Source organism: Pan paniscus, chromosome 11 (genome assembly GCF_029289425.2).
Source record: "Pan paniscus chromosome 11, NHGRI_mPanPan1-v2.0_pri, whole genome shotgun sequence".
Taxonomy (NCBI): domain Eukaryota; kingdom Metazoa; phylum Chordata; class Mammalia; order Primates; family Hominidae; genus Pan; species Pan paniscus.
The window spans coordinates 97,397,278-97,424,612 of record NC_073260.2 but is presented as its reverse complement, the minus strand read 5'-3'; the positions used below and the strand labels follow the sequence as shown (position 1 = coordinate 97,424,612).

General features: G+C 40.0%; 1 protein-coding gene across 5 annotated transcripts in view; it reads left to right on the top strand.

The window, feature by feature from the left end:
• Positions 1–27,335, top strand: part of TEK (TEK receptor tyrosine kinase) — a 122,537-nt gene that overhangs the window by 11,566 nt on the left and 83,636 nt on the right. Inside the window, exon 2 of one of the 5 annotated variants that reach the window (XM_008956111.5) lies at positions 25,215–25,317. The exons of the other annotated variants lie outside the window; for them this stretch is intronic. Coding sequence (XP_008954359.2) covers positions 25,266–25,317 — 52 coding nt within the window. The 5' untranslated portion in view covers positions 25,215–25,265. The remainder of the gene's footprint in view (positions 1–25,214; positions 25,318–27,335) is intronic. 5 annotated transcript variants of the gene reach the window in all.

Here is a 27,335-nt window from a genome sequence, read left to right as displayed (position 1 = left end):
GCATTCATCTATTGCTATTCCCTTTGTTCAAGGGTTATGTAGACCTAAGAACCTAGCAGGTTACCACAGGTGAGGAAGTAAGATATACTCGACTGGGCTCTAGGTGAGCTACTTTGAGACGGCACCTGCTCAAAGATCAGAAGTGGCCCTTGCAGGAGCAGCCAGGGCAAAAGCTGGGATGAGGAGGGTTTGCACTGGTGCCTAAGAGGTTTCAGATACAGGCACCTTGGTACTTGCCTTTGTCATAATACTTAGAAAATTTAATTACAATGTACAGTTTACTGGTTGGTTTTGCCCACTGGACTATGAGCTGTGTTTGGCATTTCAGTTTTTCCAGTACCTGACTTGATGTACTAGCTGACAAAGAAATGCTTTAATAAATAGCTTTGCTGGCTGGGTGCTGTGGCTCACGCCTGTAATCCCAGCACTTTGGGAGGCTGAGGCGAGCGGATCACCTGAGGTCAGGAGTTCAAGACCAGCCTGACCAACATGGCGAAACCCCGCCTCTACTAAAAATACAAAAAAAAATTAGCCAGGTGTGGTGGTGCACACTTGTAGTCCCAGCTACTTGGGAGGCTGAGGCAGAAGAATCACTTAACCCGGGAGGCAGAGGTTGCAGTGAGCTGAGATTGTGCCACTGCACTCCAGCCTGGGCGACAGGAGTGAAACTCTGTCTCAAAATAAATAAATAAATAAAATAGCTTTGCTTTGTATTAAATGTTCTCAGTTAGGGTTACCTTAAGTGTGTTGTATGTATTACTGCTGGCCTGCAAGACGATTTGTATATATATTTCATAAATAAAAATTTATTTTATTTTATAAATATATTTTATAAATTTATATACATATCTATTTGTATACATATATATTTTTATATGTATAAATATATTTTCCATATTATATGAAATATGCAAAATTATTTACATATATAAACATTTATTTGCATCTGTTTATAGATATATGTATATATGTGTGCATATGTATCATATCAGTCATGTGATTTCATGATTAGTCCTCGTTAATACGAGGATAAGAAAAAAGTTAATTTAAATATAATGATTGATAGAAAAATTGCACAGGTGATATGTAGACTCAGTAAGAATCACAAAAGTGATCCATGAATGAATGCAGTTTGAGAGACACTGCTATAACCAGATGAGTTAGCCACTCGAATCCTGTCCTTTTTAGAACTGTGTATGTGCATGTGTGTCCAAAGAAATAACAAAAGCATTTTGGGCATGTAATTAATACTATCCTAGTGACATAAACAAAGTGAAACAGAGTTTCACAGTGATCGACCTGTCTCAAAGGACCATCACGGATTCTAATTTTGTTTCTCCCAGGAAACCTGGAAAGTGGATATTTGTTAATAAAATTATAGACAAGACCTTGGGCACAGTGGGCTTCCTCACAAAAGGCCCAGCTAACAAGCAGGCAATGCCCGTCAGTAGAGAAATGGTTGGTCAGTTCTACTCATCCATTCCAGCTAGCATCTACTGAACCCTTTTTATGTACTAGGAATCTGCTAGGCATTGGAGTTCCAAAGATAGTTAAGAGAGGGACTTGAACTCAAGCAGTTGCAGTCTGGTGGGTGAGAAACCCTGTCCTAATAAAGGCAGATGGAAGCATGGAAACTGGAGTGAGCAATTCTGAGAGAAAACAGGGATCTCACCAGGAGGGTGACATTTGAGAAGGGAGAACAGGATTATGGAAGATCAGGAGTGGAAGTGAGGAGGAGGGGCATTCTAGGCAGAAGGGAAAGCATGAAAATTTGGGATAAAATGTTTAAGAGACTTATGCAGTGGTTTTTGCGGCTACACAATGGGTTCATTGAAGAAGGTGGCAGGGATTAAAAGTGGGAAGATGGGTTGGAGAAAAGGTACTTTGGTTTGAGATTGGCCAAGTGGGCAGGGACAGAGACACTTATAAGAGCCTTTAGGGTATAGGATGAAGCGGTGTGAGGTAGTGAGACGTGTCTGGAGATAAGAGGAGGACAGCAGGTAGGTCTGGGAACCTACATCGAGAGGTAATACGGGTAGAGAAAGAGGAGACTGATGATCCTGAAAGGATGTGCCAAGGAAGGAGGAGCTTCAACTATATCAAAAATTGGAGGAAAGAGGCCGGGCACAGTGGCTCACGCCTGTAATCGCAGCACTTTGGGAGGCCACGGCAGGCAGATCACGAGGTCAGGAGGTCGAGACCATCCTGGCTAATACAGTGAAACCCTGTCTCTACTAAAAATACAAAAAATTAGCCAGGCGTGGTGGCATATGCCTGTAGTCCCAGCTACCTGGGAGACTGAGGCAGGAGAATCGCTTCAACCTGGGAGGCAGAGGTTGCAGTGAGCCGAGATGGTGCCACTGCACTCCAGCCTGGGTGACAGAGCGAGACTCTGTCTCAAAAAAAAAAAAAAAAAAAAAAACTGGAGGAAAGAGCAGGCTAGGAAGAGAGACTAGAGAATTGGCAGCTGGTTGCTGTTGTGAAGCATTTTTAGTGAATGGACAGGGCTTGGGCTTAGGAGAAAGTGGGAAGTGAGGGAGATGGGGCGGGTAAGCATAGATTCCTTTCTGAGAGATGTCTCACATCCTGGTAGGTTCCTATTTCCATGTGCTTTCTGTAAGCTTAATTATAGGGTGAGCTGCTAAAAGGGGTTAGGTCCTTCTCTCTGCCGTCATAGGCTCAAGGTACTAAAAGGATATGCGGGGGTGTAAAGGGAGTAAGGAAAGAGCTCTGCCATCACAGGTACTCTCCTTCCCCTGCATGTGGTCCCTAAATCACCTGAATTAGGGAATATTTTAGTTTTATAAATACACTGTAATGAGGATAGGTATTTTCATGGAGAGGCCACGCACAGTTACCTAGAGTAACAGAATACTGGAACTGTCAGAGACATAAAAGATTATCTAGCCCAGTGTTTCTGAAATCTCTTAACAGAATACCAATTCTAGGAGACTTGCATAATCTTTTTTATTGTTTTTGAGTATCACGTGGAGCTAATGTTCTATATTTTGAAAAATTCTGGTTCAGTTTAACCTGCTCATTTTACAGATGACAACACTGAGGCCCAGAGAAGTCAGCATTTTGTTCAGATTCAGTCAACTCAATAGAGGTTAAATTTCTTCATTTTATTTATTCTTTTGAGATAGTCTCACTCTGTCACCCAGGCAAAAGTGCAATGGCATGATTTCGGCTCACTGCAACCTCCGCCTCTTAGGTTCAAGCTATTCTCCTGCCTCACCCTCCTGAGTAATTGGGATTACAGGTGCCCACCACCACACCCGGCTAATTTTTGTATTTTTAGTAGAGATGGGGTTTCGCCAAGTTGGTCAGGCTGGTCTTGAACTCCTGACCTCAGGTGACCCACCCTCCTTGGCCTCCCAAAGTGCCTGGTGGGTGGCGTGAGCCACCGCAGCTGGCGAATTTCTTCACTTTAAAAAAGCATGGAAGGCAATGTAAATTACAGCTTAATGCACGTACAGTGTAGTCAGACAGTCTGAGCTTGCCTCCCAGCCTTACTACTGTATCAGTTAGTTGTTGCCATGTAACAAACTACTCCCAAAACTCAGTGGCTAAACCAACATTTATAATTACTCCCGTGTTTTTGGCTCATTCAAGGTTTAGCTGATCTATGCTTGACACAGCTGAGTAGCTCTGCTTCAGGTTGCAGCAGCTGGGGCAGCTCTGCTCCTTGCTGTAGGTATGTGGGTTTCCTGGATGACTCTGCGCACATATCATCTTTCTTGGGTCAGCAGATCACTCAGGGCATGTTTTACTCATGATGTTAGAAACACAAGAGAGCTAAGTAGAAACAAGTAAACAAGTGGGGCTTCTTAAGGCCTTGGCTCAGAACTAGCATGTTGTCACACCCAAAGTGATGTGCCCAAAGTCAAGGGACGGGAAATACACTCTGCCCACAATGAGGCCAAAGCAGGAATGTGGAAGCAAGGAAGGATGGAGAGTTGGGGCCAATAATTCAACCTATTATAACAACTACTAGCTTTGTACGGTGGTGCAACTCACTCGGCTTCATCTGTAAAATATGCAGCATGATAGTACCTACCTCATGGGTTTTTTTTGGAGGGGGGAACAAGTAATTCAGGTAGTTCTTATAAACCATTTAGAACAATGCTTAAATTTAGAAAACACAAAGAAAATTAGTGACAGTACTAATATTTAATCCATCTAACCATCAACACCTGTGCATATGAGGTCTATACCACCGGAGTGGCTATAGGAGGGTTGGGGTTGACTTCGCAGATTGGCCTAGTGTCAGCTGATTCTCTTCCAGCAGAAGGGCTTGAAGGAGTGACCTTCGGAACAGTCCCCAGTCGCTCATTTATAAATCCCCTTTTTCCTCTCTCATAACTGCATCATAGCCACAAACTCAAGACCCAACCAGCATGGGCTTGCATTGTGTTGCCTGGTCTCCCCACCCCCCTCGGCCCTGCGTATCTCACACCCAGAGTCAGCAGTGCTTTTCACACAAACCATCTGCCAAGGGATGTGGAGCTGGAGCCAGAAACACACAACAGCTGCAGAAGCTCAGCCACATTCAGAAGCCTGTAGTAATCGCCTAACAGGCTTGGATACAGCTCTGACTGCTGAGTAACTCTAGAGTATGGAAGCCCATCAGTAAATTATGATTGCAGCATGAGTAACACATGAGTTCTGCCAGCTGCTTCTGGAATCAAACAAAAGACAGTGCTGTTGCCAGCCAGGAAAAAGTCACCTTTAACTGCATCACTGTCTTCTTTTTCAGGCTACGAGAGCCGGTGACTAAGACTAGCTTCTATTAGAGGCCCCCTTTTTCTCTCCTAGAGATCTTTCTAATGAACTCATGGCTTATAACCCCTACCAAGCCCATCTTTTCACCTTATGCCCAGGCAGTTGAGAACACAGACTCCGGTGCCAGATAAATCTGGGTTGGAGCCCCATTCAAAAATGTGACAGCTGTGTGACCTTGGGTAAGTTGTTTCACCTTTCTGTAGCATGAGGATAACAATATTACCCTTTAATGAGGGTTACATGATTTGAAGCATGTCAAATGCTTAGCAAAATATAGGTGTATAACAAATGTTCAATATAATATTAACTATCATTTTTTTTTGTTATCTCCCTGTGCTACTAGGGTAATTGCTCCTAAGAGTACCCTGCCTCCAAGAATCTGTATAAATGTTGTTCCATTCCATCCCACCTCTCTCAACACATCTCATTTCTTTCCAACCCTTTCTATTCTATACATATTTTTTGAGCTTCTACTCTGTGCCCAACACTGAGTCAGGTACTCAGCAGATATAAACAGAAAAAAACACAGAAACTTGCAGCTAAGGAGGTTTTTGTTGGGATCACAGCTAGACATGCAGTAGATTATTGTTATTTGTGGTGCTTATGTTCTATAAACCACGAACACAAGGTTAGGGTCACTGCAAGCTTCTGGTCACGACATTTTCATCAATACATTAATACATAACCCTGATTTATTTGTGTCTTGGTGTAAAGACAAACCATTTGGTCTCCGTGGCTGATTCATTAACATTGAACTCATAGCCAGAGGCACTCCTGCCTGAACAAAGCTTATCTAACACATAAGTTTTCTCCTAAGGCACATCACAGCTTTGTGATGTTTAAGAAGTAGATGGCACTTCAGCACTAGACTTGGGACCATTGTAAATGGTGAAAATGGCAATAAAGAGCACAAAAATATTAAAAACGAATGCACTAAATAGATCACAAAAAGGACACTTGTTTATAGTATGAGGGCTGAGCAGAAGTTCTGCTTCAGCTGGGAATGTGTTTATCCAGGGACTCTGTGCATGTATTCAAATGACTGGGAAAGTGCTTTTGAGGTTACAAATAAATTCTAGCCAGTAGACAAATTTACACATACAGAATCTGTAAATGATGAGGATAGACTGTATGTAAAAATGACTTTGCAACTCAGACTGCAATAAAGTTTCCATAGAAATACAGGGCAATGTAGCACAGACCAGAGAGAAACTGTTCCAGTCTAGGGTAATCAATCAGGCTCCACTAACTGAAATTAGACTTTTAAGGACATTTCTGACACAGAGGAGACAGTAGTGATGGAAGCATGGAGGAATTAAAATATGTGGCTAAATGCAGCCAGATTACCCAGATTGGGGCCAGAGGATGGAAGGATTTTGGCTTCCATCACTGTACAGTGTAACCCAGATTTGACTGGATTCCCCGAAGCAGGCCTCTCCTCACTCACACCCATTACAAGCAAGAGCCAACACTTAGAGATGCCAAAACAACATAAAACAGATGCAACTCCGTGATGTTAGCTAGTAACACAACTTTTTTTGTTATTATACTTTAAGATCTGGGGTACATTTTGAGCAGAAAGTGCAGTTTTGTTACATAGGTATACATGTACCATGGTGGTTTGCTGCACCTATCAACCCATCATCTACATTAGGTAGTTCTCCTAATGCTATCCCTCCCTCAACCCCCAATCCCCTGACAGGTCCCGGTGTGTGATGGCCCCCGCACCCGTGTCCATGTGTTCTCATTGTTCAACTCCCGTTTGTGAGTGAGAACATGCAGTGTTTGGTTTTCTGTTCTTGTGTTAGTTTGCTGAGAATGATGGTTTCCAGCTTCATCCATGTCCCTGCAAAGGACATAAACTCATCCTTTTTTATGAATGCATACTATTCCATGGTATATATGTGCCACATATTCTTTATCCAGTCTATCATTGATGGGCATTTGGGTTGGTTCCAAGTCTTTGCTATCGTGAATAGTGCCACAATAAACATGTGTGCATGAGTCTTTATAGTAGAATGACTTATAATCCTTTGGGTGTATACCCAGTAATGGGATGGTTGGGTCAAATGGTATTTGGTATTTCTAGTTCTAGATCCTTGAGGAATTGCCATATTGTCTTCCACAATGGTTGAACTAATTTAAACTTCCACCAACCGTGTAAAAATGTTCCTATTTCTCCATATCCTCTCCAGCATCTGTTGTTTCCTGACTTTTTAATAATTGCCATTCTAACTGATGAGAGATGGTATCTCATCGTGGTTTTGATTTGCATTTCTCTAATGAGCAGTGATGATGACCATTTTTTCATGCTTGTTGGCTGCATAAATGTCTTCTTTTGAGAAGTGTCTGTTTATATCCTTTACCCACTTTTTGATGGGGTTGTTTGATTTTTTCTTGTAAATTTGTTGAAGTTCTTTGTAGATTCTGGATATTAGCCCCTTGTCAGAAGGACAGATTGCAAAATTTTACTCCCATTCTGTAGGTTGCCTGTTCACTCTGATGGTAGTTTCTTTTGCTGTGCAGAAGCTCTTTAATTAGATCCCATTTGTCAATTTTGGCTTCTGTTGCCATTGCTTTTGGTGTTTTAGACATGAAGTCCTTGCCCATGCCTATGTCCTGAATGGTATTGCCTAGGTTTTCTTCTAGGGTTTTTATGGTTTTAGGTCTAACATGTAAGTCTTTAATCCATCTTGAATTAATTTTTGTATAAGGTGTAAGGAAGGGATCCAGTTTCAGCTTTCTGCATATGGCTAGCCAGTTTTCCCAACACCATTTATTAAATAGGGAATCCTTTCCCCATTGCTTGTTTTTGTCAGGTTTGTTAAAGATCAGATGGTTGTAGATGTGTGGTGTTATTTCTGAGGCCTCTTTTCTGTTCCATTGGTCTATGTATCTCTTTTGGTAGCAGTACCATGCTGTTTTGGTTACTGTGGACTTGTAGTATAGTTTGAAGTCAGGTAGCTTGATGCCTCCAGTTTTGTTCTTTTTGCTTAGGATTGTCTTGGCTGTGCGGGCTCTTTTTTGGTTCCATATGAAATTTAAAGCAGTTTTATCTAATTCTGTGAAGAAAGTCAGTGGTAGCTTGATGGGGATAGCATTGAATCTATAAATTACTTGGGGCAGTATGGCCATTTTCACGATACCGATTCTTCCTATCCATGGGCATGGAATGTTTTTCCGTTTGTTTGTGTCCTTTTTTATTTCATTGAGCAGTGGTTTGTAGTTCTCCTTGAAGAGGTCCTTCACATCCCTTGTAAGCTGTATTCCTAGGTATTTTATTCTCTTTGTAGCAATTGTGAATGGGAGCTCGCTCATGATTTGGCTCTCTGTTTGTCTGCTATTGGTGTATAGGAATGCTTGTGATTTTTGCACATTGATTTTGTATCCTGAGACTTTGCTGAATTTGCTTATCAGCTTAAGGAGATTTTGGGCTGAGATGATGGGGTTTTCTAAATATACAGTCATTTCATCTGCAAACAGACAATTTGACTTCCTCTTTTCCTATGTGAATACCCTTTATTTCTTTCTCTTGCCTGATTGCCCTGGCCAGAACTTCCAATCCTATGTTGAATAGGAGTGGTGACAGAGGGCATCCTTGTCTTGTGCTGATTTTCAAAGGGAATACTTCCAGTTTTTGCCCCTTCATTATGACATTGGCTGTGGGTTTGTCATAAATAGCTCTTAATATTTTGAGATATGTTTCATCAATACCTAGTTTATTGAGAGTTTTTAGCATGAAAGGGTGTTGAATTTTGTCAGAGGACTTTTCTGCATGTATTGAGATAATCGTGGTTTTTGTCATTCTGTTTATGTGATGGATTACATTTGTAACATAAAATTGTTAGCAGGTCAAAGGAAAAGATGATTTGTGCTGTACAGTGTGTAAAATAAAACTTAATACATGCACAAGTAGATATCTCTCTGTTCTTATGACTAATTTCCTTTCCAGTTCCCAGCCTACTCTTTCTCTTCTCTTCCACAGCCCCTACTATTCCTGGAAATTCCAGTTTTGCACACACATCCCCATGCCACTTCCCCCTTGCATATATACCACTTGGCAGAACAAAAACCAGGTAGTTATCTAAGCCCATCTCCTCTGGAAATCTTAGCAGGAGCTCTGTATTGTTACTCAAGCATGGCTTTCAGTTTTTACTCCATCCTTCATTGAGCCCTTTCCAAGGGGCTTATGCAAATATTCACCCAATAAAATATTTCCTTCATATTTTGGCACAAGCAATAAAGAAGTACAAGGTCCCAGATCAGTTGCCCCTCCCCATCATTGCCTCTGCCTGTTATTCCTGACAGAATAAGCATTTTTCTCATCTTAAACGCATGATCCATGGTTTCTGCAATTTCTAAAGACCCTAGACCAGGCTCTGGCCACGCTGGATATTCAATAAATGAATAGATTTCCACTAAACTGATGGCTTTGGAGAAAGAGATATTGTATAATATTTGCTTCCATAAAACTCACAGGTAAGTTTAAGTATTGTTTTCTTATATATTTCACAGCAAAGTTTCATAATTCGTATCACATAAGTTCTAAGCATTGCCTTCTAATAACTCTTATCCAATCACCTAAAGATATTGGTTTTGAAATTTAACAAAATAATTATACACTTTGTCTTGAAGAATAAGCAGGAAGAATAGCTGAAAAAATTCTGAAAAAGAAAAATAATGTCTTGAGAATAGTTTTACTGGATCTTGGGTGGAATATGCTACTGTAATAACAGTGTTACAGTTCCAGGAATTTGGATGCACAGATCAACAGATGAAAGGCCAGAACCAGACTTGAGTTTATATAAAATTTAAATAATCTTATAAAGCATACAAATCAGTGGAGAAAGAAATAACAGGAAAACGAATTTTCTGTTTGGAAAAAAGGGTTGTTTAAAAAAACCATCTCTTACCACACACCAAAATAAATTCAAAATGGATTAAAATGTTAAATGTAAAAAAACTCAAGCCATCAGAGGGAGAAGATGGAAATGAATATATATTGAATTTTCATATGGAGAAGGACTTTTTAAGTTTAAAACACAATAGAAGAAACCACAAAACTAAAAATCAGCACACTTGGCTATGTAAATACTTAAAGTGTCAATTCAAGAATAATAAAAGGCAAAGAACAAAAAGAGAAAAATACTTGCAACAAATATGGTAAAAAAAAGATTAAAGTACTTTTTTTTTTTTTTTTTTTTTTGCTCACTGCAACCTCCGCTTCCTGGGTTCAAGTGATTCTCCTGCCTCAGCCTCCTGAGTAGCTGGGATTACAGGTGTGCACCACCACGCCCGGCTAATTTTTGTATTTTTAGTAGAGATGGGATTTCAACTTGTTGATCAGGCTGGTCTGACCTCATGATTCACATGCCTTGGCCTCCCAAAGTGCTGGGATTACAGGCGTGAGCCACCGCGCCCGGCCAAAGTGCTTTAAAAAACAAAACAAAACCTCATTGAGATTGATAGAAAAAAATAAAAACATCAATAGAAAAAGAGAGGAACAAATAATTCACAAAAGGAGGAAATACAAATGGCTTATAAGCATGCGAAAAGTTTACCCTCTAAAACAAATTTAAATAAAATCAAAACAAGATACCAATTTTCCATGTCAAACTAGCGAAGATTAAAAACAAGTGAAAAGGCTCAGTAATACATGGCTGAGGTTGGTGAAATGTTCACTCTCTTACATACTGCACCTTTTTAGAAATAAAGTTGGCAGTGTAGACCAAGAGCTTTTAAAAAGTTATGATAGGCCAGGCATGGTGGCTCATGCCTGTAATGCCAATACTTTGGGAGGCCAAGGCTGGCAGATCACTTGAGGTCAGAAGTTCGAGACCAGCCTGGCCTGGCCAACATGGTAAAACCCCGTCTCTACTAAAAATACAAAAATTAGGTGGGTGTGGTGCTGTAGTTGCAGCTACTTGGGAGGCTAAGGAGGTTGGATCAGCTGAGCCCAGGAGGCGGAGATTACAGTGAGCTGAGATCATGCCACTGCACTCCAGCCTGGGCAACAGGACAAGACCCTGTCTCAAAAAAAAAAAAAAAAAAAAAAAAAGTTATGATAAAATTAAGTAAAAATTCAGAATATGAAACAGTATTTGGCCAGGCGTGGTAGCTCATGCCTGTATTCCCTGCATGTTGGGAGGATCGTTTGAGCCTAGGAGTTTGAGACCAGCCTGGGTAACATAAGGAGACCCCGTCTCTTAAAAAAAAAAAAAAAAATTAGCCAGGTGTGGTGGTATATGCCTGTAGTCCCAGCTACTCAGGAGGCTGAGGCAGGAGGTCTCTTGAGCCCTGGATGTAGAGGCTTCAGTGAGCCATGATTGCACCACTGCACTCCAGACTGGGTGACAGAGTGAGATTTTGTTTAAAAAAAAAAGAAATTTGATAAAGCTATATATGTTTGTTTCTGCAGTTTCCCCTCTAAATAGTCTAGGAAAGAAATGAAAGTTATGCATCAAAATGTCAGCAAGGGTTAAAATGTTCCTTTCTAACCATTTCATACTGTGTTTAGATAGAACGGATCTAGTGTTTAAAGAAGGATTTCACAATAATGGTATATATTTCTAAATAATTTATATTTGGAATGTTCTAAGACCGCTATATTATTTTTGTGGTTTTGGAGACATCTTTGATTTTTATTCTTTTTTTTTTTTTTTTTCTTGAGACAGAGTCTTGCTCTGTCGCCCAGGCTGCAATGCAGTGGCATGATCTTGGCTCACTGCAACCTCCATCTCCCAGGTTCAAGTGATTCTCCTGCCTCAGCCTCCTGAGTAGCTGGGATCACAGGCGTGCACCACCACACCTGACTAATGTTTGTATTTTTAGTAGAGACGGGGTTTCACCATGTTGGTCAGGCTGGTCTTGAACTCCTGACCTTGTGATTCGCCTGCCTTGGCCTCCCAAAGTGTGATATTTATTCTTAAATCAGTACCAATTAACAGGATAAAAATAATTATAGAAGAACCCATATTTATCAGGACTGCTATTTTGAGTACATAAAATATCTAAGACTATCATACATGAATTAATGCAGTATTATTATGGAAAAAGATTCCAGAGACAGTGTCTTCCCTGGATATTTTTATTGGGACACCGGGGCATTCAGATGGCCTATTGAAATGAGACAAGGAGAGACAGTGAGAAATGTTTCTTTCATAATATTCAGTTGATTTTTAAAGTTTGGGAACAAAAACTATAAAATGAGAACTCTGAGTTATTTCAAACTATGGCATTTGTGTGCTTTAGCTTCCTTAAAATATACATTTTTCTGATTATAAAAATAGTTTATGTTCAGGTGGGAAAATGTAGACATATAGAAAAATGTTTTTAAAAGTATGGTCACCAGAGTTAACAAATGTGCTTCTTTAATGATACAAGAAATCTATATCTATAGCAATCAAGAGGGAGGGAGAAAGAGAAAGAGACAGAGAAATAGATGACAGAGAGATAGACAGGCTTGGCTGTTTGGTTTAAACATTTGGTAATTATTACCTTTAAACATAAACATAATTGTACATGTTTTGTTGTATGATGGTAGGGGTAGCTAAAAAAGAGGAAAACAGTTTCAACCATAGGATCATTGACTATAAACCAGAGAGATCTCGTGGAAAGTAAAGTCACAGAACTAATCCAGGTCTTCCGAAGCTGCCATATTGTTACTGAGTAATGCCTGAAATAAATACTTCCTTCTTTTCTCCAGACCTCCTCTCATCACTTAGACTTAACCCTGAAGGATGGAGTGAGGAATGGCAGAAGTGTGAGGGTAAATAACAGAAATGGGATTAGAATGTCATATATACAATATTTGTTAATGAAAAAAATCTGGACAAGTCATAGCTTATTTTTAGGATCATTAAATAGTTGGAAAGGTCTAAGAATTTCTGGCATCAAAAGGGCATCTTTCAAAATGTCGTGTACTTCTGAATCTGTCTTTTGCTCTTCACTTTACCATTTTCCTTATGAGCCTTAAGAGCCTCAGTCGGCTGAGTTTGAGTCAGGTGAAGCCTACAGCCTTTTGATGCCCTCTACAATCTTCCAACATAGCCTCCTTTGTTATGTCAGTGACCATATGATACATCCAACCTGAAAGCCAGTGTCCTCCACTGACTGCTACTTTTTAGTATCTGTATCGAAATCAATTGCTAGTGCATGCCTCATCTTTCTGTAAATCTCCTATTAGATTGCAGGCTAGTGGCTTTCATACTTGCTTTATGGAGCTCGAGGGGTTCCAAAGGAGATGCCTGTGGGACTGTCATGGATGGTGAGGGTGAGACCCATGCCTGGACGTCTCTGGGATCTTTACCCCTATTTTACCCCAATTTCAACCAGAGTAATTATACTTTTCTTTAGGTGTAACATATTGTATTTTACATAATATTTAATTTGGTAAAACGATGCCTCTGCTTAAATAAAAACACATTGGGGAACCCCTAACATAAGTTGCAGGATTTGCTCAGACAAAGACAGCCCAGAGCTGGAAGTGATGGATAGGTGTCCCGTGTGAGGAGTTACTGGCCAAGCCAATAGTTGTTAGAGGTACAGGTTTGAAACTGAACTGTGAGGCATGGGAAGTTGACTTGTATTTTCCACTGGCTGTAGACTGGAAACCAGATAATCATGCTCGTATGTAGAGGCTGGTAATGCTTAGATCGAAGGTTTGAGTGACAGGCTGTTCTAGTAGAGGGGATGGATTTTAAGTCATAAGCTTTATGACATTGATTTTTGTCAGTGGTATGGTTAAGCATGTTTGCTAGAAAGCAAAGTTTTAGGTAGATGAACTGTTACTGTATTCACATTAACATTATATGTATTTGGATTAGAGAGTTAACATCAGCTCATTTACTCTGTGAGATATACTGCCCACAAACTCAAGGATTTGTAGGAGTTTAGGGACTCTATTGAGTGTACACAGTTATTTCCTTCTAAATTGACATTAAAAATTTAAAATTCGCCACTCAAATCTCAGCCACCAAGTTTTCGTTTCAATCACACAACAGAGCAAAATTTTGCTTTTCTTTGAACACATTCTACGTTACACAGTCTAAGAACTAAAATCAATTTAACCTAGTTTCTATCTCTTTTATGAGCCAAAATTAGGAGTATCAAAAATATGATTTGAAGCCTAGGGCTCTTGCTGACTAGTCATATTTTAAAATTCTGAATCTAGAGATCTTAGACTTCAGTTCCTAGAGTACATGGCAAACTTCATTTTCCAGTGTAACCCTAGATGATACATGTATGCCATCCTTAGAAGGAGTCAGATATCATCATTAAATAATCCATAAACTAAAACTTGTTTTCATGATCCCCTACTAGAAGTCAAGTCCATTTAAAGATCTAATAAAGAGAAGAGAAACCTTAGCAATGTGCTCAGAATACCAGAACATAGGAGGAATATAGGTCTGAGTTTTCAGAAATACGTATGCTGCTGTGGCTCATTTCTTGCCCATGTTTGTATTGCTTCTCTGGGCTGTTACTAGATTTAAAAGAAACAAAAAGGGTGTGTAATAAATTGTTATAATCCCAGCACTTTCGAAGGCCGAGGCAGGTGGATCACCTGACGTCAAGCGTTGAAGACCAGCCTGCCCAACATGGAGAAGTCCTGTCTCTACTAAAAATACAAAAATTAGCTGGGCATGGTGGTGCATGCCTGTAATCCCAGCTACTTGGGAGGCTGAGGCAGGAGAATCGCTTGAACCCAGGAGGTGGAGGTTGCAGTTAGCCGAGATCGTGCCACTGCACTCCAGCCTTGGTGACAGAGTGAGACTTTTTTTTTTTTTTTTTTGAGACAAAGGATTCTTGTCTTAGTGTACTATTTTTGAGCTGGTTGGTATTCATTAGCCCACCCTTAGACCTCATTTTCTCTCCATATAAGATAAAAAATGCCACCACAAACATTAGCTTTTCCTTGTGATGGGCTCTGTAGGGTAGGTTGCCACCTTAGGAGGGTCTAGTTGTGACTGTTTTGCAGGGGAAAAAATCCTATTTCTCTTCATTAGTCTCAAAATCTTAGGGAATCACAAATCATCATCACCTTTATCATCATGTCTTTGTAATCATTTATTGAATATTCCACTATTTGCCACATACTGTTAATACAGCCTCCATAAAATTTACGAAAATTTTTTTTCGTATGTATGTATACGTTGATACATCCTCAGGGAAATGCTTAGAAATAAGTACCACCAGCTTCATTTTACAGATGACCAATCTGAGGCACAGAGGCTAAATAACTTAACTTGTAAGTGGCAGATCTAGAATTCAAACTCAGGATGGCTTGAATCCCTGGACTCTGACCATGAAGCTTCCTGGCCTTCCACCTTAATCTGATCTGAGATAGGCACAGCACTGCGCAGGCACTTAGAAGCAGAGAGGACGCCTTTAAAACATCACCATGATGAAGGTGCTAATATAAATTCCAAGACTAAATGTGCAGAGCCCAAGTCATTTGCATTCCTGCCAAAAGATTCAATTTTAAAAATGTTTATCTTTTTGTTCTGTGTGTACCGTACCGTCATTCTGAGATAGCCACTGTTAATATTTTCTAGATAAGATTGAATTTTATATCCTTTTCTGCGGAATTCAAATGCCCTCTATGAGGTTTCCTCTGTGAATTCCCAGGGCAGTTATTTTTTTTTTTTTTTTTGAGACGGAGTCTCGCTCTGTCACTCAGGTTGGAGTGCAGTGGCACGATCTTGGCTCACTGCAACCTCCCCATCCCAGGTTCAGGCAATTCTTCTGCCTCAGCCTCCCGAGTAGCTGGGACTATAGGTGCATGCCACCATGCCCAGCTAATGTTTGTATTTATAATAGAGACGAGGTTTCACCATGTTGCCCAGGCTGGTCTCAAACGCCTGAACTCGTGATCCACCCACCTCGGTCTCCCAAAGTGCTGGGATTACAGGCGTGAGCCACTGCGCCGGTCCCTACTTACATTCTTGTAGTTACCTCTGACACTGAGCTGCGGCTTCAATTTACTTTACTTTAATTCACTTACTCTTATGCCTCTCTGTTCAAATTTTGTCAACCCAGATGTGCAGCTCAGCCTCCTACCTCAATTAAAACTAAGAATGGGAGCAATTTATCCACCCCCAGACAGACACACAGGTACAGATGGACATACAGCCACAATCATAAATACAGAGACACGGGGACTGACATACATTTGTGAGTATTGTCAGTACAACACACTGAACTGACGATTGGAGACAAAGAAGCAGTTTCTACAGAGGCAATGCAAAGAACTTCACAAGTGTCAGTCTCCCCTATCTGTTCAAGTCCTTCAGCTGCATACTGTATTGCTTGGCCATTCTTTTTTTTTCTCTTTCCTTTTGTGCCATCCATTGGAATTTCAATTTGGATTATATTAAATTTATGAATTAATTTAGGAAGAATTATCATCTTTCCAATGTTCTACCTTTCTGCTAAAGAGCAAAAAACATCTCTCCATGTTTTTAAATCTTTGTTTATTTATTTATTTTTGAAATGGAGTCTCACTCTGTCACCAGGCTGGAGTGCAGTGGCGCAGTCTTGGCTCACTGCAACCTCCGCCTCCCGGGTTCAAGGGATTCTCCTGCCTCAGCCTCCCGAGTAGCTGGGACTATAGGCACCTGCTGCCACGCCTGGCTAATTTTTTTGTATTTTTAGTAGAGATGGGGTTTCACCATGTTCACCAAGATGGTGTTGATCTCTTGACCTCAGGTGATCCACCCGCCTCGGCCTCCCAAAGTGCTGGGATTACAGGTGTGAGCCACTGTGCCTGGCCTAAATCTTTATCTTTTGATAAAACTTCATGGATATTTTCATATGTACCCTATGCATTTCACATTGTGCTATTACAATTGTGATTTACTAATCAGATACCCTAGTATCTATGGAAGATAAATCATTTAATAAGTCACTGAAATAATTTGCTAATATTTTATTTGGGATTTTTGATTTTTCACATGTAATGTTAAGGAGTAGTTTTCTTTTTTCAGCTATTTTAGGTTAACTAACAGAATTCTACTAGCTTAAAAGAATAGATATCTACATTTAAAACAAAGTTCTTATATTACATAAACTCATTAGCAAAACCAGCTGGCCCTATGGATTTTTGGTGAGATAAGTTAGGCTTTTTACTTTTTGAGTTCAACTTTAGGAATTTATATTTCCTACTAAAAATCATTTTATATATATTTTTAAACTTAGCTGAAAATTGTACATAGTTTCCCTATGATTAAAGCATCTTCTTAACAAGAGCTATTTTACCTCATTTTACTCTCAATTTTAGTTACAAAGAGATCTCAGAGGCTCACTATTGTGAATTCTACCCACACCTAGGAACATCTTTTAGAATTCTCATTTTTCTCTTTAGTTAGGTTTATTTTTTCTCTCTGCCTTTCCTGGTTGTATTAGTTCTTTTGTGTCTGGAATTTATTCATTCTGGTGGGTTCTTGGTCTCGCTGTGGACCCTTGCGGTGAGTGTTACAGTTCTTAAAGATGGTGTGCCCGGAGTTTGTTCCTTCAGATGTTCAGATGTGTCTTGAGTTTCTTCCTTCCAGTGGGTTTGTGGTCTCGCTGACTTCAGGAGTGAAGCCGCAGACCTTCACAGTGAGTGTTACAGCTCTTAAAGGTGGCGCATCCAGAGTTGTTTGTTCCTCCCGGTGGGTTCGTGGTCTCACTGACCTCAGGAGTGAAGCCACAGACCCTCTCGGTGAGTGTTTCAGCTCATAAAGGTAGTGCAGACCCAGAGGGAGCAGCAGCAGGATTTATTGCGAAGAGCAAAAGAACAAAGATTCCACAGTGTGGAAGGGGTCCTGAGTGGGTTGCTGCTGCTGGCTCAGGTGGCCAGCTTTTATTCCCTTATTTGGCCCTGGCCACAACCTGCTGATTGGTCCATTTTGCAGAGAGCTGATTGGTCCATTTTATAGAGTGCTGATTGGTCCATTTTACAGAGTGCTGATTGGTGCATTTACAATCCTTTAGCTAGACACAGAGCACTGATTGGTGTGTTTTTACAGAGTGCTGATTGGTGCATTTACAATCCTCTAGCTAGACAGAAAAGTTCTCCAAGTCCCCACTGGACCCAGAAAGTCCAGCTGGCTTCACCTCTCACTTTTAAAACTGTTTGTTGAGCAGAGTTCTTGATTTATTTATATTCAGTAATAAGCAAAGTATTTAAAACTACACCTGACACTTGAATAACACAAGTTTGAGCTTCATGGCCCCACTTACACCCAGTTGTTTTTCAATCACAGATGGAAAATACAGTATTCACAGGATCTGAAACTCATATAAACAGATGGGTCCAACTTTTCATATATGTGGGTTACTAGAGTGGAGTACAGGAATTGAATATGTGTGAATTTGGCTGTACACAAGTGGTCCTGGAACCAATCCCCTGTGTGTACCAAGGGACAGCTATGTAATGTTTTAGATTCATTGTAGCAGTTTTGAAAGTAGGATTCTTGGACGGGCACGGTGGCTCAAGCCTGTAATCCCAGCACTTTGGGAGGCCGAGGTGGGCGGATCACGAGGTCAGGAGATCAAGACCATCCTGGCTAACCCGGTGAAGCCCATGTCTACTAAAAACACAGAAAAATTAGTCAGGCATGTGGCGGGCGTCTGTAGTCCCAGCTACTCTGGAGGGAGGCTGAGGCAGGAGAATGGCGTGAACCTGGGAGGCGGAGCTTGCAGTGAGCCGAGATCATGCCACTGCACTCCAGCCTGGGCGACAGAGCGAGACTCTGTCTCAAAAGAAAAAAAAAAAAAAAAAAGTAGGATTCTTATTTTTTATTGTCTAGAAATCCTGTCTTTTTACTTTTGATTTTTTTCTGAGAATTAATAATTATTTGGAAGACAGCTTTAACAATTTTTTTTTTTTTTTTTTTTTTTTTGAGACTGAGTCTCACTCTGTCGCCCAGGCTGGAGTGCAGTGGTGCAATCTCGGCTCACTGCAAGCTCCGCCTCCTGGGTTCAAGCGATCCTGCTTCAGCCTCCCGAGTAGCTGGGATTACAGGCGTGCATCACCATGCCCGGCTAATTTTTGTATTTTTAGTTGAGACGGGGTTTCACCATGTTGGCCAGGCTAGTCTTGAACTCCTGACCTTAGGTGATCCGCCCACCTCGGCGTCCCAAAGTGCTGGGATTACAGGCGTGAGACACCATGCCTGGCTGACAGCTTTATGATTTTTAAGAAGTTGGTTTTCTTTTTTTTTTGTTCAACAATATATTGTTAAACTTGATTTACTGTGTTGTGGTGTGGGATTGTTTTGTTGTGGTTTGAGAGTATTGTATGGAAAATTTCCTTTGTTGGGCTTCAGTGAGTTGAGAGGGAGAGGGAGGGAGTCTGTATGTATAGCACAGCAGGAGTAACAACAGGGTTGATATTCCACAGTTGTATACTAGTTTGTCTGTATTAGTTGTTAAAAGAGTGAAATAATTGTGTATGATTTGGTAAATAACTGCTGCTTGGGCCTCCTATGTTCCCCCTGTGCCACCTTGGCTTCCCCAGTCCCGCTACCTTAGGCTCTCTAGACTTCCCAATAATTCAGCAATGAAAGGGATAATGCTAGCCCATCAGGGTTTTTCAGATCCATTTCCTGGTGCTCAGATCAGTGTCCATTTTAATCGGTTGGTCCAGGTTGAATTTCACCTTTGAGCAACACCAAACTTATTTAAGTTAGGCAAATTCAACTATATAATTCTTGATCGAAAACATGTAGAAAATAAGTATAATATAAACAATGCAGGTGATTTCACTTGCCCTTTCACTTCATATGTCCCACACTGAGCTTAGTCCCAATTCTTGTGGTCTCTCATACGCTCACCATGTTTGAAGGCATACATACTTTTTATGCTGTCTGGTTCCTGAACACCACTTTATCTGGTTCTCACCCAAAGAAACAGGGATCTGTTTGTGAAACTTACATTAGCAGAAAAGAAAAAAAAAAAAAAGATACATTAATCTCTTCCAATGCTGGAGGAAAACCTAGCTGTTTCATCGGTGGATAAATGATATATGTCCACGTTTCCCTTTATGGGTTATTTTAAGGATTGCCAAGAGTCCTTTTGTCTATATACGATTGCACTTATCTTTGTAACCTTGACTCCTATAGAATGTGTTGCTCCACTGGCTATATACGTAATTATAAAGACATATATATCTTATATATGTCTTACATAAAGATATACATATCTTTATAATTATTTAAATGTTATATTTGATTTTTAGTCTACTTTATCTGTCAAAATGGGAGTGGTGTGGTGCTATCTTCCAAAACTATTATGTTTTCCTTACATTTTTTTGCTTTTAACAGTTTTTCCTTTATATATTTGATCCTATATGATTTAGAGGACAAAGATACATAGCTATTATGCCCCCATTGTGGATTTTACTTTCTAGCAACATAATATGATAGACTGTGTTCTACTTTACACCTTCAATTTTGAGTTTTACCTTGTCTGAAACTAGTATTATTTTTGCTTTCTTTTCTTTCTTCATTCTTTTATTGGTCCTTTTTTCTTTTAATTTATTCATGTTCTCTGCCTATCTCTGTTTTTAAGATTTTATGATTTTTGTTCTAAGTGAATGTTCCACAAGCATCATCTTGGAAGATTTAATTTTCTTCTGCTGTCTGAAAGTATTTGTCTTTCTATAGGTCACTTAAAACATTTACCTTTAAACCTTAAATGGTAGTCAATCTTATCTTCTAACATATTGTTTTATACTTTATTTTTTACACTTTCCTGTTTTTCCTTTTTGGTTTTTGTTTTCTTTCTTTTGCTTATTTGGCTTATATTTTGTTTACATTTATCTTCCCTGGTTATTTTGATGTATACATCCTGTTTTTTATTTTATTAATGGCCACCTTCAAGTTTCTCAAAACTTGCTATTTAACCTGTACTTCTCTATTTCTAGTATTAAATAGTGAAAGTATATTTTGAACACTCATGTGTCAATGAGGAACTCTGCATACTGTAACTTTCTCTCATCCTTCCTTTTCCCTTCCAAGTCTTTGCTAATTTACCATGAAATCTGAGATATATGTTACTTTTTGCAGTAGATATTTTCAAGAGGAACTTTGACTTAAAATATACTTTAATGATGAAAATACATTTTTCAGTCTAATTCCATTGGCCTTTATGGTTACTAGATGTGACAATAAGTCTATTGACTACTTGGTTAGCACTGTAGTTACAATTTTTAAAAAATATTTTCTCATCTTTAGTGGGAAGTTGGAAGAGACTGACAAGGATGCTAGTCAAATGACATTTTAAATCTGAGGTCCAGACTTCAGAATTAAATGGATATACTTCCATTACATGATGCTGTTAATTAAATGTGACCTAACATTGGTGTGTTTTAAAATCCTTTGTTTTCTTTCATTAAAAAAGAAACAGGTATAATGGGTTTGGATTTTTAGTTATAACAGTCTGCACATTTAAACTTTATTTTTTTGAATTGTGCAAAGTAACAGAACATAAATCTCTATTACCGTTGAGATTTCAGCTGCATCTTGGAAGAGATTGGACTTCAGCAGATAAATATATGTAGAGAAGGGCATCCTTGGCAGGAGAAATAATGTCACAATGTCCAGGAAAGGAAAGCTTGCAGGGAGTTTGGGGCTAAAAAGACCAAAGGTAAAAATTTGCAGTAGTTGAAGTGACAGAATGAATATATGAAAAGGAATGTGAGGGACAATACAGAGCTAGAATGGACAGACAATGGACTGGATATTAGCAGTGAAAGAGTTGTTGACAATAACTTGGAGTTTTTAAGCATCTGTACTTGTGAAGGTGAATCTTTACGATACAATGAGAGAAAGAGTGAAGGTTGAGAGGAGAGAAGATACTAAGTTCTTACTGGACATGTTGCATTTGAGATGCCTGTGTAGGTGTCCAGCAGGCACTTTCATAACATGCATTTATTATTGGGAAGACAGAATTAGAGACCTAGATTTGGAACAGGTGCTAAGCAAAGTCCTGAAAGTTGGTGAGATCACTGTGAAAACGGAAATGGGGACTTCCGTAGCACTGGTCAGGCCATAATTTCTGGGCTAAGGCCATAGCCACTTGCTGAGTTTTGGCAAGGAGGGTGAATGGGAAATGAGATCCAAGAGAAATCTGCTATTTTAGATTCATAGTCTTACATGTGGTCCAGAGAGTACTCGTGTTTCTACTGGGATGATCAAAGTACTAAGGCAAAGGGGTTCCCAGTCAAACAATGGATATGGAGAAGCTACTGTGCCCAACTTTGTTAGGAAAAAGGAAGAGTTATGAATTCTATCACTGTCCGGATGTTTTACATTTGAGATCTCCTTTAGTCATCGCTGTTGCTTATTTTGTCTAAGCCAGTTTCCTCATCCGTGGTATGGAGGTATAATGTCTAATTCATATGGTGGTTGTGAGAACTCATTAAAAACAATGCACGTTAAAGTAACTAGACTGTGGAAGTTACTTAATAAGTTAAAGCTATTATTAATGATTTTTGTAACTATTCATGTGTCATTGAAACACTGCTATTGTGAAACATAACTAGCAAACACTTGATAGTAGTGATTTGCACACTGCTCTTTAAAGAGCCGCTCTAGGGAGGTACCCAAAGGGAGTGCTTCAAGATTGAGGGAGCATGTACAAAGCTGGGCTTCTGTTTCTTTATCAGCCCACAGGAAGCATGGTGTTATCTGTGTGCGTTGCTTGAAATGAGCGTAGGTAGACCTAAAAGCACCAGGGGAGGGAGCAGTGATTGAAACTAGAGAGAGCATTGGCAAGAGAGGGTTGTCCCCAAGAACTGTGGCTTCTGTAGATGGCTCAACAGAGACGGAGCTGGGAAAATAAATAGCCTGACCACACTGTCCTTCCACCCTTGTATGTCCTGCTGGCACTTTCTGTTACCTGAACCCAGTGGGACATAGGTAGCCATCATGGATCCAGGGTTGAGTGGAGAAGGGAGGAGAGCAGCCAGAGAGGGGGCACACCTTGTCAGAATGAAGAGAAGAACCGAGAAACAGCCTGGTTTTAGCAAGTGAGACTCATACACTGTGATGTTTAAATTTGTGTACTAAATGTGACTTAAGAATAGACCCAGCCCATGACCAGAATATCTGATTTGAACATTTAATGAAATTGCCTCTCTGGCTTTCATGTTTTAGATGGCTTTTCCTCAAGTGGTTGCAGAGATAGGCTCTGTCTCCTTACTTCCAGAACAACATATATATATATGTACACACACACATTGTCTACATAGGAAGATAAAGGAGGAGTTGTTTTCCTAAGCCATTAGTGTCATGAAATGCATGGCAGCTGCTGTATATAGGATCATGGACTGTCATACTGCCATACCTACTGGCTACCAAGTTTATATAGTCAGTAAGACATAACCCCTTCCATGTGGCATCTGGCAGGTTTCCCAGGGTAGAGGAAAGCATGAACCAAGTCTTGAAGGCTGAGCAGGAGTTAGCCAGTTGAATGTGGAGAGAAGTGTTGGAGGAAGGCAATGCAGACAGGGAGTATAGCTCATGAAAAACTGGAAAAGAGGTTGGGCGCGGTGGCTTACGCCTGTAATCCCAGCACTTTGGGAGGCTGAGGTGGGCAGATCACGAGGTCAAGAGATCGAGACCATCCTGGCCAACATGGTGAAACCCTGTCTCTACTAAAAATACAAAAATTAGCTGGGCGTGGTGGTGCATGCCTGTAGTCCCAGCTACTTGGGAGGCTGAGGCATGAGAATCGCTTGAACCCAGGAGGCAGAGCTTGCAGTGAGCCGAGATCACGCCACTGCATTCCAGCCTGGAGACAGAGCAAGACTCCATCTCAAAAAAAAAAGGAAAAGGAGAATATGTAAAGAGCGTAGCTCATGCGAAGATGCTACGGATGATTCATAAAGAAGAGCTCCCAGTGTGTTTGGAATGATGTTACTGCCATCGGAATGAATATGGGGACTGGTAGGGGCCCATGGGGATTACACTTAATACATTTATACCTAAAGTTTCTCAAGAACTCTCTCTTAACGAATGCGCATAGGCCTCCGACTCTTGAGATATTTAGGCCTGCAGTTTGACAGAGGAAAAACAGACATAAAATCCAGTTGGAATTTCACCTGGCAAATGTATCTGTCGTTTGGAAGCACACAGGATTTTTTTTTTTTAATTGAGGCGAGGGAATGTGATCAGACAAGCTACTTCCCAAATAGGTGGCACACAATCACAGAAATAATTCACATATGGCCTGGAAGACAATAGATTCCGAAATTGTAGTAAAGCAATTCCTAAACTAAATGGTACAAGGCTGGAGGGCCTCTGAGCCCTCTTCCAGTACTGAGCTAAGAATATGTCCCCTCTAGTGAGCTGGAGAACTGTGCTTCAGAACTTAGAGCTCCTGTCCTGTTCGAGAGGGAAGAGAAGCAACATATAGGGAGGGAAAAGAGAATTCTTGGAGCAAAATATTGGGAGAGTATATTTCATTGTCAGGTTGAACAAACAGAATTCCACAAGACAGTGTTGCCAGGAATAGAATATCGACTGTGCACACACTTCTAAAGATGAAGAAAATGTAAGTGGGGGTTCTTGGGCTTAGAGACACATATGTGGGCTCTTTGGGTTAGGTTAGGTGAGTGGTCTCCCTGAGGCTCAGCTGGCAAAGACCCAAGAAGCAACTTCTTAAGCTCATCTCCAAATAGCCCCCTGATCTCCCCAAGGCTGCCACCACACTGCCAGGCTGGTTGTGAAACTGCTTTTCCAGAATTGCTTGCACGTGCAGAGAACTGGTCTCCTGTTAAGGTCAGCCCTGTAAAAAAGGGGGCAAGAATCAAAGGACTCTTGAAGGAAACACAGGAACTCTTCCTTAGCTCTTGATCGGCCTGTTTCCTGCCCATGTGGGTTTGAAGTGTGAGGGAGGGTAAGCACACAGCAGGACACAAAGCCATGAGCCGTCCTTCCTTCTAAGGGTGTCTTAGCTCCAAGATGACTTTAAAAACAGTCTTCCTCTGGGGATGACACAGACCATAATTTCACACAGATTTACTTGATCAAACTGGCTTTGTGCCATGATAATACAAATAATCCTTTACACAGAAATCAATGATTTAGAAGCTATCACCCTGTTTTACACATGAGGAAACTAAGACAGAACTTCAAGACCAAAGTTCTTAATGACTCCACTGTCCTGTTAATCATGTCAGGCAATTAGTAATTCACAAAATAGTCACCTGGGTTTAAGATGTATTACGTTCAGTTACTGCTAGAATTGTTCCAGTTCAACTCATACATATTTAAAATGGGTAGTCTGTCAAACACAGTGCTTGGTGCTGGGACGTTGAAGACAGAAAGCTCATTGTGTAAGGAAGAAGACAGACATGTCAATATTTAATTAGAACAATGTCATTAGATTGATTAGTTGTGTGTGCCTTCCTATAAATAAAAATCTTTATTTTATAATTATAGAGGAAATGAAATACAAAACTAAGCATGCAAAGCAATAAGTGAATATCTTCTATGCTGCTGCTTCTCTCAGCCCCCATGTGCCTGCCGGTTTTATCAGCAACAGGTAACACTGTTATCAGGTTGGTGTATGACTTCTAAGCTTAGATGTCATCGTACTGTTTGTTCTACATCTTGTTTTCTTCGCTTTATATTTCAAGGCTCATGCAAACTTATAATACCCTATTACTTGTATGTACCGTTATTTATTTAGAGATGCTTCTGTTGATGAACTTTATATTGTTTACAATTTGTGGGTATATGCTGCAATGAATATCCTTGTCATATCTTTGCATATTTTTACTGGTAAATATGAAAGATACATTTTTATTAGAATTGTTAAAGTTAATATACAGTATAATTGGCTTTTGTGTGTATACAACTCTATGAGTTTTAACACATACACTCATGTATCTGCCACTAAGAACAGCAATCAGGATACAGAATAGTACCATCACCCCAAAAATCTTTTTTGTGCTGCCCCTTTGTAGTCAGATTTCTCCCAGCCCTAATCCTTGGCAGCCACTCATCTGGTCTCATCCCTACAGGCCTGCCTTTCTAAGAATGTCATATAAATGCAGTCGGACAGTAGATAAAAGATGATTTTAGCTTCTTCACTCAGCATGATGCCATGTTGCTGCAAGTAGCAATAGTTTTTTTCTTTTCATTGTTGAGTAGCATGGATATACTATAGCTTGTTTATGTATTTATCCACTGAAGGATATTTGGGTGCTTCCAGTTTGGGGTGATTATGAATAAATAGAGCTGCTATAAACATTCTATTTTTTTTTTTTTTTTTTTTTTGGCGGGGGTACGGAGTCTCGCTCTGTCTCCCAGGCTGGAGTGCAGTGGCGTGACCTCGGCTCACTGCAAGCTCCGCCTCCCGGGTTCACGCCATTCTCCTGCCTCAGCCTCTCGAGTAGCTGGGACTACAGGTGCCTGCCACCACGCCCGGCTAATTTTTTGTATTTTTAGTAGAGACGGGGTTTCACCGTGTTAGCCAGGATGGTCTTGATCTCCTGACCTTGTGATCTGCCCGCCTCGGCCTCCCTAAGTGCTGGGATTACAGGCGTGAGACACTGCGCCCGGCCAACATTCTTTGTATGAATATAAATTTTCATTTCTGAAGGGTAAATGCCTACAAGTGGGATTGTTGGGTGATATGTAAGTGTATGTTTAACTTTATAAGAAATTGTTAAACCAATTTCCACGGTGGCTATACCACCCATTTTACATTACTTCCATCAATGGATGAGAATTGCAGTTCCTACACATTCTCTTTAGCACTGGGTATTATCAGGTTTTCTTTTCTCTTTCTTCTTTTTTTGTTTTTTGATCTGTTCTAATAGGTTTGTAGCAGTATCTCATTGTGGTTTCACTTAGCATTTCCATAATGTTTAATGATATTAAACATCTTTTGTGCTTATTTGCCATCTATACATTTTCTCTGGTGAAGTGTCTCAAATCTTTTGCTCATTTAAAAAAGTTGAGTTGTTTTCTTACTGTTGAGTTTTGAGAGCTTTTTATGCATTCTAGATGCAAGTCATTTGCCAGATATGTGATTAGCAAATATTTTCTCCCAGTTCATGGTTTGTCCTTTTATTTTCTTAACAATGTCTTCCATAGACTAAAGTTTTAAATCTTAATAAAATTTAGCGTAACAATTTCTTTTTTATTCATGGTGTCTATGACAGCTAATTTTTGGTGTCATAGCTAACAATCACTTTCTAACTCTAGTGTCATGAAGATTTTCTTCTATATACCTAAAGTTTTGTATTTTAATGTTTTACACGATGTATTTTTAGTGAATTTTTGTATACATGGGTGGTTTTAGGTTAGGGCTCTTTTTTTGCATATTGATGTCCAAGTGTTCCAGTATTATTTGTTGAAAACAACTTCATTGAATTGTTAGACATTTTTGACGTGAGATGGTGTAATATAGTTTAATTGTTGAAAGAATGGAGTGAAACCAGTCCACCTAAATTTCAGTCTCAGCTCTGCTACAGATTAGCTGTGTAACAATCACCAAGTATTTAATCTCTCTTTGTCATAGTCTCCTTTTCTGTTAAATGGAAACAGTCATAG